Source organism: Budorcas taxicolor, chromosome 8 (genome assembly GCF_023091745.1).
Source record: "Budorcas taxicolor isolate Tak-1 chromosome 8, Takin1.1, whole genome shotgun sequence".
NCBI classification, from domain to species: domain Eukaryota; kingdom Metazoa; phylum Chordata; class Mammalia; order Artiodactyla; family Bovidae; genus Budorcas; species Budorcas taxicolor.
In genome coordinates, this window is record NC_068917.1 from 47,518,687 (window position 1) to 47,538,456 (window position 19,770).

General features: G+C 41.5%; 1 protein-coding gene across 2 annotated transcripts in view; it reads left to right on the forward strand.

The window, feature by feature from the left end:
- Positions 1 to 19,770, forward strand: part of PGM5 (phosphoglucomutase 5) — a 208,603-nt gene that overhangs the window by 115,052 nt on the left and 73,781 nt on the right. For both annotated transcript variants that reach the window (XM_052644903.1, XM_052644905.1), the window contains exon 7: positions 8,704 to 8,819. In XM_052644903.1, coding sequence (XP_052500863.1) covers positions 8,704 to 8,819 — 116 coding nt within the window. The remainder of the gene's footprint in view (positions 1 to 8,703; positions 8,820 to 19,770) is intronic.

Sequence of the window (19,770 nt, forward strand, 5' to 3'; positions counted from 1 at the left end):
AGAAGGGACTGGACAGATTAACGTGGACAGTCAAAGTAGCCTGAATCTGGGGGGCCGGATGAAGAGTGCTGGTATCTTCCATTTGCCCCAGGATCCCTGTCCACACTCTCCCTACACTCTGTCCCATAGGCTGACCTCTATGGACTGTCTTTCCTCCTGATTTCAGTTGGGTTTGGAGAATTGGGAGTACTGCAGATACCAGACAGACAGAGGAGAGTGCAGTCAGGAATTGATTCCTCTCTCTAGTGCGTTCTGTGGGCTGGCAACATGCCCCCTCTGAAGGTCATGGCTTCTGCCAGGCAGCCCTCTTCACCCAGTTCTCTCTCTGATCAAGGGATAAGCCTGGGGGTGAGGTAGTGCTCACCCAGTGTTACTTGCCTGGGGGTCCTATGCTGCGCATTGTGTGCCCCTTCTCCAGTGCCCACCCCTGTGTAGATAGCGCCTGTGTTAAACTCTGCTCAAACTACTCCATGTGGGTGTGTCATCCATTCCTGTTGGGACTGTAACTGATAGAAAGAGCACCCCCGTCTGTGTGAGCTCTGTGTGCCAGCGTCTGAAGCTGCGTGGTGCCCTAAGGAGGCTCTGTCATCTCAGTTTGCCCTGGCCAGAGGGCAGAGGGGAATGCAGGAAACAGCCACTGGAGAGGTAACAATGCTGCCAGCTGCTGCGCTGTCCCTCACTGCTCTGGGTGTCCGGGCCTTCCCAAGGATCACCCCATTTAGTCCTCCCCATATAAGGAAATTCACTGTTATTCCATCTCATAGGTGAAAGAGTCTAAGTAACTTGGCCAACCAGCCTTTAAGAAGAGTATCTGGGTGGGCACTCAGGCAGTCAGAATTCAGAGTCCATTCTGTCATCCATGCAGATGTATTTGGACTTAATTCCACAGTAGTGTGTGTCTGCCTGCCTTTCCTGTCTACTCAACTTTGCCTTGTGCTGAGAACATCATTTCCCACCAAAGAGCATCAGCTCTTTCAGTAGTTTCTTTCCTTATAACTATGTCTCATTAGATCAAAACTTTTAAAAAAGATATGTTAATGAGGCATGTGCTTTCTTTATACTTAAAGACATTAAACCCAATCCTTGAGTAAGGATGAGCATCCTGGAAGAGTAAGTGCAGTCTTGAATGTATGGTACCTTTCAGTTGGGGTGACTGCTTCTGTGTCCCTTGATAGATGCTCATTTTCTCAGTGTCCATTTAGGGATGGCTGCCTGATGACTTGAGCTGGCTTCTCAGAAAACAGCAAGCTGGGTCATACATTAAGCCACAGATCTTTCAGAAAACTGATAATGCCCCGATATTTCAGTATTTACCTCTGCTTATGGTATTACCCATTGAGCAGTGATGCAGTATTATACAAAATACTTGTTTTCTCTGGGCTTTGTTCTTCCTTTAAAATGAGTATGCATTTACAGCTGCTGTATGTTTATTTGCTGTTCCATGCCCAGATGCCCCATCTCTCCTGTTTTATGACATAGAATCAATAAGATTTTTTAATACCATCCAGGAAAAGATGCTAATTGAATCCAGAAGTGGAAGCACAGAAAGAAAGAGAAGCTTTGTGTCATGAAATGTTTTATCTCCTGGGTTAGAGCTGATACATCATTTCGTATTTATTACTTTTAGTCTGTAAGTGTAATTGATTCTAAATCTTCCAAGTGTATATAGGCTTTTTAAAAAGCTTCAGTGAATTGTCATCATACTCTAAAATTTAAAGCAAAACAGAAAGACAAGATGATTCACTTTTTGCTTTTCAGGGAGCAATCTTATGGGAATCAGAAAGACAGCTGACAGTCATCTCTTTATCTCTCAGCTTAACTGGAACACTTCAGGCTTAGAATTTGCCAGCCCTAGTCCCTCAGCAGTTTTTCTTCTTTGAAAATAAAATTAGAACCAGGAGCAGTTTACATCAAAGTGCTGAAGCATCAAGATGGTAAACATAGAAACTCGTTGATTCCAGACATAAGGCTCTAGATTAACTCTAGCTTAGGAGAGTAAACCTGTGATTCTTTCAGCTTTACATATTTTTCTCTTGGATCTTTGCTCACTTTCCCAAAGTCAGTTTCTTTCTTTTAATAAAGAGTCTCTAAAGTATGCGTGCCTTCTGCTTCCTAACAAAATTAAAAATCAAATTGGGAAGGATCCTATTTTCCCTTATAACACCCACCTAAAAGGAAATTGCCATAGCTTTTCGATAAAGCAACCAAGGCACCTGGGTTCAAGGTGCACCTTTGTTCTACAGTTGCCCCAAATCTAGAATTTTATAGGAAGCATGACACATCCCGTTATATTTTGTTTTTTATTATAAATATTCTTTAAATGATACGTTTATTTCTCTTTGGATTAAGTGAAAGGTTCTGTACTCAGAAGAGTAACAACAAAACACTGCAGGACATTTTGCAGTAGTTAGAGCACTTCCTTATCTTTATATACTGTCTCATTTGATCCTTATGACCTCCTTGATAAGGCAGGCAAGGGAGGTGGTATTTAATATGTGAGTTTTATGGTTTAGGCTGAGATATCACAGGTCCCAGGAACAGGCAGGTGTCTGCTAAAGTTTATATATTTATATAACATATACAATTTGAATAATATAACAAAGATATACAATATATGAATATATAAAAATTTAAATTGGAGGATAATTTCTTTACAGTGTTGTGGTGGTCTCTAGCATACATCAATGCAACTTAGTTATATATATATATATATCTCCCTTCCTTCTTGAACCTCTGTGACTGTCCTGTCCCACCCTTCTCGGTCATCACAGAGTGCCAGGCTGGGCTCCGTGTGTTATACAGCAGCTTCCTGCTAGTTATCTGTTTTACATATGATAGTGTATGTATGTTGATGCTACTTTCTCAATTTGTCCTGACCTCTCCTTCCCCTGCTGTGTCCGCAAGTCCATTCTCCAGATCTGCATCTCCATTTCATCTCTGTAAAGAGGTTCATCGGTACTGTTTTTCTAGATTATATATATATGTGTATATATATATTCACATTAATATACTGTATTTGGTTTTCTCTGACTTTACAGAAATATATAAAATTTATATATAAACTTATACATTTATGTAATATATATATTTATAATATGTAATATATATTTGCATATAAAATACATTATATATTATCTATATATGTTTGAAAAACTTTTGTGGTCATCTTATTATGACAGCCTCATGTTTTATACTTACTTTACTTAGAAGTATGAGTTGCTATAGAGCTTCCCTGGTGCCTCAATGGTAAAGAATCTGCCTGCCAGTGCTGGAGATGCAAGTTTGATCCCTAGTCAGGAATATTCCCTAGAGAAGGAAATGGCAACGCGCTCCAGTATTCTTGCCTGGGAAATCCCATGGAGCCTGGAGAGCTACAGTCCACGGGGTCGCAAGAGTCAGGTCCCACTTAGTGACACTAAATAGCAACAACAGTGAGTTGCTCCATCCAAAAGATGAGTTGAAGAGTGGACTTTGAGATTTGCTATTGGAGAACAAGGCTTAGCTGAACTCTGGCTAATTTTTACTTATGAGCTGAGAAGGCTGCCTTAGATAGGCTTTTAAACTGCAAACTCACTTAAGCCTTTTACCTCAGAGCAGTTCTAGCCAGTGGTACCAGATATCAAAGAAGGGATCCGGTAGTGAACTCATCAATGTCAAAATACTGAAGGACTGACTTGCCAGCTGTTTTGTTACATGTCTACTAGACCTTAGCCCACCATATCCAAATGCTATTAAACTCCATCTCCAGTGATTTGTTTGTTGGGATGATGTAAACATTACTAATTCAAACATGTACTTAGTCATAAGTACTACAGAGGGCTTTTTCTTCTAAATAAATGTTTCACTGAAGCATAATGCATATTTTATATGCATGAGGCACACCTGATGCATAGCTCAAGCACTTTCCATAAAGAATATACACCCACGTAACTACCATTGTAGATTAAGAAACAGAACCCATTCCTGACGCTCTCTTGATCCCCATTCCAATTACTACCTTCCACTCCTCCCCAGAGATAACATCTGTCCTGACTTTGTCACCAATGACTAGCTTTTCTGATTATTTTTTTTCTAACTATAGAAAAGTGAAAGTGAAGTCGCTCAGTCATGTCCGACTCTTCGTGACCCCATGCACTGTAGCCTACCAGGCTCCTCCGTCCATGGGATTTTCCAGGCAAGAGTACTGGAGTGGGCTGCCATTTCCTTCTCCAGGAGATCTTCCCAACCCAGGGATTGAACCCAGGTCTCCCACATTGTAGGCAGACACTTCACCGTCTGAGCCACCAGGGAAGTCAGGGAAGTTTCTAACTATATTGAGGTATAATTGACAGATAAAACTATAATATAAAGTGTACAGCATGGTGATTTGATAACTGATACACATTGTGTCGGAGAAGGAAATGGTAACCTACGCCAGTATCCTTGCCTAGAGAATCCCATGGACAGAGGAGCCTGGCAGGCTACAGTCCATAGAGTCGCAAAGAGTCAGACATGACTGAAGTAGCAGCACGCACGCACAGTGCAGGTATCTTGTAATCTATGTAGATGGAAGCTTTTTAAAAAGGGGCTGAGAGTTCAGTGTGTAGAAAATAGGACCAAGAAGTCTGCTAAGCTCTTTAGAAAGTGGATGTTTGCAGATAAATCAGAAGAAGAGGGACCTCGGTCTTGTCCTTTTTAAATCTATTGCAACTTTCTTAAAGTAGAATTCCAAGAACAGCTGATTCTGCTTCAAATATTTGCTATAATTAGTCATTGTTTATTTGGCTGTTCTATAGCAAGGTAAGAGAGTCATTAATAACCATTAACATTCCAGTAAAATATTATTGCACCCAATGATGTAGCACTGTATAATTAGGTTAATAGATATTTTAATACCTACTATGGGCACACACTGTGCTGGATGTGGGAGGCACAAAGATGGCTATGCTAGCACCTGTATATGTAGTGAGCTTTTAGGGATTTTTCAGGATACTTTTGTATCTGTTACCTTGTTTGAGCCCATGAGGGTAAGGTGACTGCCGAGACTGGGAAGATAAAATGATGTGTCTTTCTGCTCTTCAAACCTTTGATGCTCGTATATTCACTGCAGTAGTTCTGTTCTGAAGTCTTGACTTTCAGGAAATGCCTTTGTCTTATCCTGATAGCTGGGCACTGCTGCTACGTGTGCTGCTTAGTCGCTCAGTCGTGTCTGACGCTTTGCGACCCCGTGGACTGTGGCCCACTAGGCTTCTCTGTCCATGGGATTCTCCAGGCAAGAGTACTGGAGTGGGGTGCCATTCTCTTCTCCAAAGGATCTTCCCAACCCAGGGATTGAACCCGAGTCTCCTGCATTGCAGGCAGATTCTTTACTTTCTGAGCCACCAGAGAAGCCTCTGTCCTGATAGCCCCACCGATTAATACCTGGAGAAATTCCCTTTGCTCAAAATGATTAAGTTATAATCACTTAATTGTATCTTAATATAAGGAGCCTAAACAAATAGACTCATAGATATAAAGAATAAACTAGTGGTTGCTAGAGTAGAGGGAGAAGGAGATGGCACCCCAGTCCAGTACTCTTGCCTGGAGAATCCCACGGACGGAGAAGCCTGGTGGGCTGCAGTCCATGGGGTCGCTACTAGTCGGACACGACTGAGCTACTTCCCTTTCACTTTTCACTTTCATGCATTGGAGAAGGAAATGACAACCCACTCCAGTGTTCTTGCCTGGAGAATCCCAGGGACGAGGGAGCCTGGTGGGCTGTCGTCTATGGGGTCGCACAGAGTTGGACACGACTGAAGCGACTTAGCAGCAGTAGCAGCAGCAAAATGAGAAAAGATCAAGTAGAGATAATTTCCCCCTTGCTATTGAACAATATTCCTTAAATAGTAGATATTAGTCAACCGAAATCATATAGGCTTTATTGAGGGCAAGTCTGACAAGGTACTTTGTTATCCTTGACATTGAAGAGCTATAAAGGTACGTAAGATGTAGCTTCTACCCTCAAAGAACTAACACACTGGTGGTGGTGGTAGTGTCTGTGTGTGGAGGGAAAGTGTTAAGGAGGTAAAAACACATACAATGACCATGTGAACATAAAGACCCCATACCCAGAGAGGAAGCCTAAGGCAGGAAGGGCTACTTTGGGTTGATCATGGCAATGAAAAACAAATTGTATTATGATAATAGAGCTGCTGCTATCAAACTAATCCCAAAATGTACAATGGCTCAAACACAACAAAAGATTTTTTCTCAGTCATTAAAAGTTAAAAACAAGTGTTCCTGATTGGTGATTAATTTTCTTCCAAATGGTGATTCAGAGATCCAGATTCTTCCAACTTGCAGGCCCACCATCTTTAACATGTGGCTTCTAGGATGGCGGGGCTTGTCCATATTAAACTGGCAGAAGGAGAAGGAACAGGGAGGATGGGAAGTTTTAATAGCCATATCTGAAAAGAGTATGCATCATCTCCACTAGAGTTCCACTGGCTAGAACTCTACATGGCCACAGCGAACCTCAGGGGAAGCTAAGAAATGTAGTCTAGCTGTGCGTCCAGGAAAAGATGCATTTATTGACCACTAGCAGTCTTTGCCACAAGATTCATGATGGCGGGACATTTTAGATGGGTTTTGAAGCAACGTGAAGTATTCTGAGAGACTGGAAAGGAGGATTAATCCATGTAACATGGAAAGCAGGAAGAAGGACTCAGAAATCAACAACAAAAATGCAACAGCATAGCTAAAAAATAAGAGATGATTGGGACTTCCCTGCTCATCCAGTGGTTGAGACTGCACTCACATAGCAGGGGCTCCAGTCTGATCCCTGGTTAGGGAACTAACGTCCCGCATGCTGCGTGGTGACCGCCACCCCCGCAAAGTAAAAGAAAAAAAGAGAGTTCAGTTTTTTTTAAGGAGCATGTGGGAAGGGTCATGAGAGAAAGTGCTGGATTGGCAGATTGAGGCTATTTCCAACCTGAAGCCACATTTTTAGAGGCTCCTCCACAATGAGGAGCCTGTATCTACCATGTTTCTTTGTTTTCCAGTGTTTTTCCTTTTTGCTATGAGAGCTCACTCCCATTTTTAGGAAAATTTTGGCCCAGATTCACTTTCTTTCTTTTCCTTCTGGTCTTTCCTAGAAAGTGAGGTTTGTTTGTCTCCAGCATGTGATGGTGGGAGTTAAGAAGAGGGGAGCAGACCCTCAGCATGAGCAGCTTCAGTTTTAGCTTTTGTACCAGAGAGTTTCAGAGACTCCACGGGGGCCTCCTGCCAAAAAGAGGCCAGGCTCCTCCAGTCAGCCTGGTATCTGCTGAATGCTATGTTTGGGATGGATCCCAAGTTCAGTAGAAGGAGAAGGGAGGGAGAATTCCTTTCTGACTTTAGGACACAATCAACTCATGCTTGGGATCCTGAAATTTAATTACCCATATTGTTATCTTAGCTTGTATAACTGCAACTGTGCCTCATAGTTATAAAAGTATCCAGTCCTTTAAAATCCAGCCTCAGCCTTTAGCCTAATGACCTCCTAAGAGTGATTAACTGAAAAGGGTGGAGTTGGGGAAATCCTTTCTCCTCCCTTAAGTTCTGCCAACTTGGCTTTGAACCAACAAGAAAGTTTTAACCAGAGAATATATATCTCACACCCTCTAGCCTTTTTCTTACCCTCACCTCTGCCCCAGTTGCATTCTATTTTGTGATCATATACATTCATTTTAGCTAAATTAATTTTGAGCCAGCCTTCACTGTGAACTGCCCTTGAAAGCTTCTGTGTGAATGATTTCTTCTTTGTTGAACTTCTGACCATGAAATTAATGGCTTTGAAAACTTTTTCTCTCCCGTTTGGGGAGGATTTATTTCACTATTCCTACCAGGATGTAAGCATGATTGTGTATTTTTCTTGGAATATTTTGAGAATAAGAGAAAATCAACATCTCTAGCAGCTCATAGAAAGAATGTTCCCGTTCTATTGACTCAGTTGGTAAAGAATCTGCCTGCAATGCAGGAGACCCAGGGTTTGATTCTTGGGTCAGGAAGATCCCCTGGAGAAGAAGGAGATGGCAACCTACTTGAGTAATCTTGCCTGGGAAATCCCATGGACAGAGGAGCCTGGTGGGCTACAGTCCATGGGTTTGCAAGAGTCAGACACAATTTAGTGACTAAACCACCAAAGTGTGTGTGTGTGTATGTGTGTTGGGGGGTAAAGCTAAGCAGTGTACCACAGTGTCTACTATTTTCTAGGAGTTGAATTGCTTGTTCATGGGATGTGTATATATTCATCTTTAGTATGTGCATGCTAAGTCACTTCAGTCATATCCGACTGTGCAATCCTATGGTCTATAGCCTACCAGGATCCTCTGTCCTTGGGATTCTCCAGGGAAGAGTACTGGAGTGGGTTGCCATGCCCTCCTCATATTCATCGTTAGTAGATAATGTCAAACAATATTCCAAAGTGTTTGCACCCAAACACCCCCTTAATTTAGATTCTCAGATCCCCAATTGGATCTTACCACAAAGGTTAAGGAATATATATAGAAGGGAAACATAAAGGTGAGAATATGCTATCCATAAACTTTCACCTATGGCTTCACATCTTGAAAACTGTCCACATTGTTCAGGGTGTTCTAAAATATAGTTTATGGCATAAACAAATCTTAAAGACTTGCTTAGGTGCTGAGAAAAAAAAGAAAGGAGAAATATGGGTTGATTGTTGCCTTAAATTCTGTTTTTCAGAGTGGCCAAATCAATGAAGGTCCCTGTGTATGAGACCCCAGCTGGATGGAGATTCTTCTCAAATCTGATGGACTCGGGCAGGTGCTCTCTGTGTGGAGAAGAGAGCTTTGGCACTGGTAGGCTTTATTGGGTTGGTATTACTGGAGAGGGTGGCTGCAGCATTCTGTGACCCCAGTTTGGAAACCTGTGAATCCACTGTGCATCAAAGGCTGGAGAAGGAGTTAGAGGCAAAAAAAAAAAAAAATTAGAATAAACTTGGTGGGATACATGCTATGACACACTCCCATCTTCTGCCCATTTTTCTTCTTTTAAAAAATTTCCCTTTCTTTCCAAACTGTCCATTATGGAAATTAAAAAAATATATATATATGTACATATATCTTTCGGCTTGCATAGTTCCCAAGAAAAGTGAAAGTGAAAGTTGCTCAGTCGTGTCCGACTCTTTGTGACTCCATGGACTGCACAGTCCATGGAATTCTCCAGGCCAGAATACTGAAGAGGGTAGCCTTCCTTTCTCCAGGGGATCTCTTCCCAACCCAGGGATTGAACCCAGGTCTCCTGCACTGCAGGCAGATTCTTTACCAGCTGAGTCACAAGGGAAGCCCATAGTCCCAAGAAATCAGCTCTGATTATTACTGTTGCTCTGTATTCAAATTTCCTCTACCTGCCACTTTTGTCTGCCTTTAATAGTTTCTTTTTATCTTTTGTTTTTAATAGTTTAATTATAGTATCAGCAGTCTTTGAAGCACAAAATGAAATTGTTCTAAAAACAAAAGACAAAAAAAACAAAGTACGAGTCTGTCGTGAAAACATTTTTTTAGAGGCAGCCAGGGTGCTGAGTTGGAGAAGACAATGGCACCCCACTCCAGTACTCTTGCCTGGAAAATCCCATGGATGGAGGAGCCTGGTAGGCTGCAGTCCATGGGGTCGCTAAGAGTCGAACACGACTGAGCGACTTCACTTTCACTTTTCACTTTCATGCATTGGAGAAGGAAATGGCAACCCACTCCAGTATTCTTGCCTAGAGAATCCCGGGGATGGGGGAGCCCGGTGGGCTGCCGTCTATGGGGTCGCACAGAGTCGGACACGACTGAAGCGACTTAGCAGCAGCAGCAGCAGGCACATGTATTTTTAAAATTCTTCTTGGGGTTCTTTGGGATTCTTGGATCTGTTGTTTGTTGTCTTTCATTAATTTTAGAAAATTCTCAGCCATTATCTTTTTAAATATCTCTCTTTCCCTATTCTCTCATCTCCTCTGAGGCTCCAGTTACTCATATATTAGATAATTTGTGTCCATATGTTTGTCTCAGAGCTTTTACAAGCACTACTTGATTTTGTTTACTCTTTTTTCTTTTTGTGTTTCAGTTTAGATAATCTTTATTGGCATATTACTGATTCTTTACTGAGCTCTAGCCAGTCTTTTGCTGAGCCTAGTGAAGCATTTCTTCATCTCTCATACTGTTTTTTATTTCTAGCATTTCTTTTTGACTCTTCTTAAATAACTTTCATCTCTTTGATGCATTTCTTGATCTGTTTATGTCTGCTGTTTACCTTTTCCATTAGATTACTGAACATGTTAAACATAGTTATAAACTTTCTGACTGATAATTCCAATATCTGGTTCTTTTCTGGTTCTCTTGATTTCTTTGTCTGTTGCTAAAACAGTGGTTTACTCATTCTTGGTTTTTGTATATCCTGTAATTTTTCATTTAATGCTGGACTGTATGTCTATAAAAACAGCAGAGACTAATGTAAGTAATATTTACACAAAGAAAAGGGTGTCATCTTTCTTTCTAAAGAGCATTAGTGTGCAAGGTTAAGCTAAATGTAATTAAGTCTTGAGCTGTGTTTGAGTTTCATTGTTTCTGTTGAAAATCTTTAGTGTATCACAGACTTCAAATTCTCCCAGGAGTGGGATATTTTTACCATGTACTGAAAGTGAGGATGGGTTATGAAAGAGATTTTTCAATGTTTCTGTTTCATTCACAGCTTTCAGCAGTTATTACATGTAGGTGATACAAAATAGACCTCTTATCACCAAGTACTTGACCCTTCTCTAATGGTAGCAGACCTCTACTTAGTATTGGTATAGAATTCTGGGCCCAAGATTTCCTACCCTGTCTCTAAGGTTTTTTACTTCAATTCTTATTTCAGTAGCAGCAAATCTTTGCCTGGGTCCTAGGCATAAGATGGTTTGCAGCTCATTCATCCAGGAACTTTAGGCTTTCATTTCCTACGAAAGAAATGTTTCGGGAACGAGAAGAGTTTCATGCTTATCTCTTGGGCAGAAGTTGATTATATCCTGCATACCAGCAGTAACAAATCTCTCTTTTTCCAGCCTTGCCTGAGTACCCAGTGGAACCTATGGAAAGAACTTACAAGTGTGCCCCTTATATCTGGGACTCTAGGCAATTTTAAAGTAACATGATAAAAGCTATACTTGGCCCTTAAAATTTTTAAACTCTTATGTGACTTCTTATTCATTTGTACGGAAGCATCTTCTTTTCCCTGTGGTCTGCCAGAGATGAGATAGTTTTGTGTCCTATCATTCCTTGAAGGGGCTTGAGACTCTTTGGAATCCACTTTATTGCCTGTGACATCAAATCTCTAATCAGTTCCCCAAAAGTTGTGATTTTGCAGATTTCCTAATCTTTTCTTATTACTGGAATGGGTGTGGCACTGTCTTGTAGATTTTTACAGTTAGGATCCAAACGACCTTACATTGCAACTGGTTAATATCTCTCTGCAATTCAGCTTAGTTCAGTTGCTCAGTCATGTCCAACTCTTTGCCATCCCATGAATCTCAGCACGCCAGGCCTCCCTGTCCATCACCAACTCCTGGAGTTTACTCAAACTCTTGTCCATTGAGTCAGTGATGCCATCCAGCCATCTCATCCTCTGTCGTCCCCTTCTCCTCCTGCCACCAATCCCTCCCAGCATCAGAGTCTTTTCCAATGAGTCAACTCTTCGCATGAGGTGGCCAAAGTATTGGAGTTTCAGCTTTAGCATCAGTCCTTCCAATGAACACCCAGGACTGATCTCCTTTAGGATGGACTGGTTGGATGTCCTTGCAGTCCAAGGGACTCTCAAGTGTCTTCTCTAACACCACAGTTCAAAAGCATCAGTTCTTCGGCACTCAGCTTTCTTCACAGTCCAACTCTCACATCCATACATGACCACTGGAAAAACCATAGCCTTGACTAGACGGACCTTTGTTGGCAAAGTAATGTCTCTGCTTTTCAATATACTGTCTAGGTTGGTCATAACTTTCCTTCCAAGGAGTAAGCGTCTTTTAATTTCATGGCTGCAGTCACCATCTGCAGTGATTTTGGAGCCCCCCAAAATAAAGTCCGAGTCTGCTTCTACTGTTTCCCCATCTACTTCCCATTGAAGTGATGGGACCAGATGCCATGATCTTCGTTTTCTGAATGGTGAGCTTTAAGCCAACTTTTTCACTCTCATCTTTCACTTTTATCGAGAGGCTCTTTAACTCCTCTTCACTTTCTGCCATAAGGGTGGTGTCATCTGCATATCTGAGGTGACTGATATTTCTCCTGGCAATCTTGATTCCAGCTTGTGCTTCTTCCAGCCCAGCATTTCTCATGATGTACTCTGCATAGAAGTTAAATAAGCAGGGTGACAATATACAGCCTTGATGTACTCCTTTTCCTATTTGGAACCAGTCTGTTGTTCCATGTCCAGTTCTAACTGTTGCTTCCTGACATGCATATAGGTTTCTCAAGAGGCAGGTCAGATGGTCTGGTATTTCCATCTCTTTCAAAATTTTCCACAGTTTATTGTGATCCACACAGTCAAAGGCTTTGGCATAGTCAATAAAGCAGAAATAGATGTTTTTCTGGAACTCTCTTGCTTTTTCCATGATCCAGCGGATGTTGGCCATTTGATCTCTGGTTCCTCTGCCTTTTCTAAAACCAGCTTGAACATCAGGAAGTTCACGGTTCACATATTGCTGAAGCCTGGCTTGGAGAATTTCGAGCATTAATTTACTAGCGTATGAGATGAGTGCAATTGTGCGGTAGTTTGAGCATTCTTTGGCATTGCCTTTCTTTGAGATTGGAATGAAAACTGACCTTTTCCAGTCCTGTGGCCACTGCTGAGTTTTCCAAATTTGCCGGCATATTGAGTGCAGCACTTTCACAGCATCATCTTTCAGGATTTGAAACAGCTCAACTGAAATTCCATCACCTCCACTAGCTTTGTTTGTAGTGATGCTTTCTAAGGCCCACTTGACTTCACATTCTAGTATATCTGGCTTTAGGTGAGTGATCACACCATCATGATTATCTTGGTCGTGAAGATCTTTTTTGTACAGTTCTGTGTATTCTTGCCACCTCTTCTTAATATCTTCTGCTTCTGTTAGGTTGTCCTGTTATTTCTGTCCTTTATTGAGCCCATCTTTGCATGAAATGTTCCCTTGGTATCTCTAATTTTCTTGAAGAGATCTCTAGTCTTTCCCGTTCTGTTGTTTTCCTCTATTTCTTTGCATTGATCGCTGAGGAAGGCTTTCTTATCTCTTCTTGCTATTCTTTGGAACTCTGCATTCAGATGCTTAAATCTTTCCTTTTCTCCTTTGCTTTTCGCTTGTCTTCTTTTCACAGCTATTTGTAAGGTCTCCCCAGACAGCCATTTTGCTTTCTTGCATTTCTTTTCCATGGGGATGGTCTTGATCCCTGTCTCCTGTACAATGTAACGAACCTCCATCCATAGTTCATCAGGCACTCTGTCTATCAGATCTAGACCCTTAGATCTATTTCTCACTTCTGCTGTATAGTCATAAGGGATTTGATAATCTCTCTCTTAAGTGTCTTTTAATCTGCATTTGTCTCCTCTATATTTTCTCTTTCTAATTTATCCATTGAAGAAACTGAGTCTTATGTCCTATAGAGCAGTTAATAGCCTTGATTTTAACGTTCCTTTCTAATTTGTTTAGTGTTACATAAAGAGAAATTATTAATAATTTTTTTTTTCTGGTTTGCAGCCATGATAACGGATTCTGTTATTGACTATCGTATTTTCTTTTGTAACACTTCTACATTTTTGACATTCATTTTAGGTATACAGTATTATAATTTACAATTAAAAGATTTTTTATGTTTTTTCTACTATTTAGACCTTCTGTTTTATAGTCTTATATTAAAGACCTTATATTTTATAGTCTGCAATATTAAAAATAATATTAAAAAGCAATTGTGATAGTGATTTTAATGGAAATTAATTCAATATTTTACCATCTGTTTTGATGACTGCTTTTTAATGCTAGTAAAATCCTTGTCATGCTTATATAATACCCCCTCCATTCTCATATTACTTAGAATCATATAATAAATGGCCGCTGGAAGATGCCCTTTCAGAGTCAAGTGATATATTAGTGGTTTTTTCTCCTTTATTATGTGACTGTAATTTTTACCAAAATTAGTTAGATTCTAACAGCATTAATGGTACAAAAGGGTTGGCAGGAAAAGGAGAAAAGGGTTCCAGGAAAAGGGTCTCCTGGAAAAGGAGAGACTGTATTAAGCTCTCTCAATGATTATGTTTGATATCAGAATGTTTGGCTGGCAGGTCTGCTTAGGACAGTTAAAACTGTTACATGTTTTCTCTGCTGATGCTTTGAAAAATAAGTGTTCTGTATGTCTAAACCAGTGACTGTGACTCAAAAAACTCAGGATTGTATATTGACTATAACAATTCTGCCTAAAATTGTTCTGCCCAAATAACACAAATCTAGCAACTGGAATAGAACTGGTAAGTCCAGATTATCTCCTTCTCTCTCTGTCTTTATAAGCATTTACCGAGTGCTTACAATATACCATAAATTTGTAGTCTTTAAAATTAAAGAATAAAATACTGTATGTATAAAACCATATTATACCCTTAATAACAAATATTTGCTGACTTCAGTGTAATAAACATTTATTCTGTACTTACAGAGTACAAGGCACTATATTGGATGATATATAGAATACAAAATGCTTAAGTTCATACCTTTAAGAAACTCAAGATCTTTAGGGTACATACAAAGATGCACAGATAACTTTTCTACAAAACAGAAAATTTGAAGTTCCACAATAGAGGAATAGAAAAAGTACTGTGGCAGATAGGAAAAGGAGAAAGTAGTTTGGAACCGGAGGCTCAAAGCAGACTTCTTGGAAGAGATGGGAGTTGGATAGTTCCTAAAGAATGGGAAGGATTTGCACATATAGAGATGACAGGACAGAGCCTTGTTAGATGGAGACAGCAATGTCAAGAAAGTAATAGAAGTGGGAGATGAGAGGACATGTGTTGTAAGTAGCTAGCTGTTTAGTTTATCTAGAGAAGTGTTTTCCAAATATGAATCAAGGCTAATTTGGGATCATGAGATTGGTACAACTTTTTAAGACAGTAGACTAGAAACTATCAGATGCATTGCATTTAGTAAAGGTAAATGTTATTTTGGGAAATTTTACATACAAATATACATACAGGTATCTGTGTGTATAATAGGTCTTACTGTAAAGCATATTTATTGTGGATCATGGGCAAAAACTGAAAAAGACTGTTCTATACCAGGGATTGGGAAACTTTTTCTGTAAAGGGCCAGGTAGTGAATATTTTAGACTTTGTGAACTGAGAGGCTATATACGTTCTCTTCCAGAGTTACTCAACTGAATGACCGTAGCACAAAAGCAGCCATAGACACTACATACATGAGTATGGTTGTGTGCCAATAAAAATTTACTTACAAAAATAGGCCCAAGTCCAAATTTGGCCCATGGGCTGAAGTTTACTAACCTCTGACATATAGGGTAGGATAGAGAAGGGAGTATCAAGAAACAGTTTCTTCCAATCAAGATATTGGAAATACCAATGGCGAGGGGCCCACTTTAGAAGCCCTTTGCCTGCCTAGCTTAGATGTTGAGTGTGCTCAGTTCTCCAGTTGTGTCTGACTCTTTTCTGACCGCATGGACTATAGCCCGCTAGGCTCCTCTGTCCATGGGATTTCTCAGGCAAGAATACGGGAGTGGGTTGCCATTTCCTTCTCCAGGGGATCTAGGAATCCATCCATGGTCTGCAGGGGAGGAGGGATATCTGTTTGCAGCCATTCTCCAGCAATCTTTGCTTTCAGATTGCTAGGCTAGTTGCAGCACATGGGCTGGACTAGAAGGGAAATTTTTAAACTCTCTCACTGTTCTGTTTGCCCATCATTCTCCTTTCAAGGAACACAACAGATTTTTCAGCGTGTAGAACCCAGCCCCACCATTCTTCAGGTTCAGATGACATTAGCCTGATTTGACAGATGAAGCTCCTGAACCCAGGAAGCAGTTAAGTGACTCACCCAGGGCCCCAGAGCCTGGAAAAGGCCTCGACTTGAATTAAATTACAGTTGAACTAACAGCCAGGTCTCCTGCCGTACGGCGCATACTGCTTTCCACTGTGCCAATCAGTCTTTCCCATGAAAGCAATGGCTAATTCTGTCTCTCCAGCACTTAACAGTAGATGACTGTTATAAGGCCCGAGGAGCTGGACCACTCATTCTTGGAAGGAGAAACCGGCTTCATGCTGTTCCTTATTAATGCTGGTTCTTGGAGAGGCATTGAGCTACATATGTTAAGAATCACTTGGGAAGCTTGATAAAAATATAGATTTTCTGTCCTACCCTTGTTTGAAATCCCTAGCTCAAGCCTGAGAATCTGCATTTTAAGTAAGTGTCCTTATGTGATTCTGATGTGCAGTCAAGAGCAGGAAACGTTCCTCTGGTGAGAACCGGTATTTGTTTTTCATCAGGAATGGTATAACAAGTATCTCTGAGATGTGATGCCAGGTTCAGGTCAGGAAGTCTAGAGGCCCAGGAACATGAGGCTGGTGATCACCTGCCACTTACAGACAAACCACATGGGCTCTCTGACCCCCTACAGCTCTCGCCTGTAAAAGTCAGCTGCTCACAGGCGCTTCCCACCTACCTTAGGTTATAGTTCTCAAAATCAAGTGAGCTAATAAGGGAAGGAAAAAGCAGAGAGATGGAAAGATTCTAAACCTGAGACTGGGCAGACACTTCTAAAGCTTATCAAAGCTTTCTTTAGTGAGTGAAGTAAAAGTCTCTCAGTTGTGTTTGACTCTTTGTGACCCCATAGACTACACAGTCCGTGAAATTCTCTAGGCTAGAATACTGGAGTGGGTAGCCTTTCCCTTCTCCAGGGGATCTTCCCAACCCAGGGATTGAACCCTGGTTTCCCACATTGCAGCTGGATTCTTTACCAGCTGAGCCACAAGGGAAGCCAAAGCTTTCTCTAGTGGTGGCCTTTTTCAATGCCCTTCGGGCATGGAGCTGTGTACCAACTAGGAATGCAGACTTTAGTGCCAGGAAAGCTTGAAAATATGGATTTGCCTCAGGCTCAAGATGCCAAGCTTTTTGTCCAAGATGAGCAAGATATACCCTGAGTGGGAATTTCCCTTACCAGCATCTTGAACTCCCAGAACTTTCCAAGGTAACATGCTAGTGGTAAGATCAGAGTCCATGCTTCTTGCCCATGGAAAGGTGCAAGTCTTAGATAATAGGAAACCTGTATTTATTGCTCAGTCAGAGAACCAAGGTCATTTCAGAAGCAAAACCATCTTTTGTGCTAGGAAAAATATTCACCCACTTCCTTGGAAGGGCTTTGGATAACTCTTTTCAGAGGGAAAGGAGAACATTTTATAAATCCTTAGCTTTAAATAGAAAATAACTGTTCCTCTAAATGGCATTCTGGTTCCTCTTCTCAGTTCCAAATTGGGAGGAATCTGGACTCATTCCCACACACAAAAAGGGGTACTAAAATCCTAAAACAAAGAGTTAAAAAACCAACAACTTTGAAGTTTGGGAGCATTTGTTGATGATGTTCTGCTGGTTGCCATCATTGTCATCAGTTTTCTAAGAAGTCATACCATCTGGGGAGTGTATGAATTACCATGCCTAGAACTTGTCCCTTTACAGATAATGCAAAGAATTGCTGGGTTTGTGACGGCCTAGAAGAGCTCCAAGCTGACCACCATCTTGAGTATTACTGTTACTTTTGTTATGTATTTTTAGAAAGCTAATGTCAATAGTATGGTTTCAGTGTGTCTGCCCTCTGATGCCCTCTTGCAACACATCATACTTGGGTTTCTGTTACCTTGGGCGTGGGGTATCTCTTCACGGCTACTCCAGCCAGGCACAGCTGCTGCTCCTTACCTTGGATGAGGGGTATCTCCTTACTGCCGCCATTCCTGACCTTCAACGTGGGATAGCTCCTCTAGGCCCTCCTGTGCCTGGGCAGCCACCACTCCTCGGGCCTGGCTTCGGGCGTGGGTGGCTCCTCCCAGCTGCCACCCCTGGCCTCGGGCGCGAGGTGGCTTCTCCCAGCCCCCACTGACCTCGGACGCGGGGTAGCTCCTCCCAGCCGCCACTGACCTCGGACGCAGGGTAGCTCCTCTCGGCCGTTCCTGCGCCGTCGCAGCCTGGCACTCTAGGCCACTGCCCCTGACCTCGGATATGAGGTAGCTCCTCTCGGCCGTACTTAAGTGGACACTAGGACCACAGCCTTGTCTAACTCAATGAAACCAAGCCATGCCTGCGGGGCAACCCAAGACAGGCGGGTCATGGTGGAGAGGTCTGACAGAATGTGGTCCATTGGAGAAGGGGATGGCAAGCCACTTCAGTATTCTTGCCTTGAGAACCCCATGAACAGTATGAAAAGGCAAAATGATAGGATATGAAAAGAGGAACTCTCCAGGTCATTAGGTGCCCAATATGCTACTGGAGATCAGTGGAGAAATAACTCCAGAAAGAATGAAGGGATGGAGCCAAAGCAAAAACAATACCCAGTTGTGGATGTGACTGGTGGCAGAAGCAAAATCTGATGCTGTAAAGAGCAATATTGCATAGGAACCTGGAATGGCAGGTCCATGAATTAAGGCAAATTGGAAGTGGTCAAACAAGAGATGGCAAGGGTGAACGTCAACATTCTAGGAATCAGCAAACTAAAATGGACTGGAATGGGTGAATTTAACTCAGATGACCATTATATCTACTACTGCGGGCAGGAATCCCTCAGAAGAAATGGAGTAGCCATCATGGTCAACAAAAGAGTCCAAAATGCAGTACTTGGATGCAATCTCAAAAATGACAGAATGATCTCTGTTCATCTCCAAGGCAAACCATTCAATATCAGAGTTATCCAAGTCTATGCCCCAGCCAGTAACGCTGAAGGAACTGAAGTTGAACAGTTTTATGAAGACCTACAAGACCTTTTAGAACTAACACCCAAAAAAGATGTTCTTTTCATTATAGGGGACTGGAATGCAAAGTAGGAAGTCAAGAAACACCTGGAGTAACAGGCAAATTTGGCCTTGGAATGTGGAATGAAGCAGGGCAAAGACTAATAGAGTTTTGCCAAGAAAATGCACTGGTCATAGCAAACACCCTCTTCCAACAACACAAGAGAAGACTCTACACATGGACATCACCAGATGGTCAACACCGAAATCAGATTGATTCTATTCTTTGCAGCCAAAGATGGAGAAGCTCTATACAGTCAACAAAAACAAGACCAGGAGCTGACTGTGGCTCAGATCATGAACTCCTTATTACTAAATTCAGACTCAAATTGAAGAAAGTAGGGAAAACCACTAGACCATTCAGGTATGACCTAAATCAAATCCCTTATGATTATAAGTGGAAGTGAGAAATAGATTTAAGGGCCTAGATCTCATAGATCAAGTGCCTGATGAACTATGGAATGAGGTTCATGACATTGTACAGGAGACAGGGATCAAGACCATCCCCATGGAAAAGAAATGTAAAAAAGCAAAATGGCTGTCTGGGGAGGCCTTACAAATAGCTGTGAAAAGAAGAGAAGTGAAAAGCAAAGGAGAAAAGGAAAGATACAAGCATCTGAATGCAGAGTTCCAAAGAATAGCAAGAAGAGACAAGAAAGCCTTCTTCAGTGATCAGTGCAAAGAAATAGAGGAAAAGAACAGAATGGGAAAGACTAGAGATCTCTTCAAGAAAATTAGAGATACCAAGGGAACATTTCATGCAAAGATGGGCTTGAT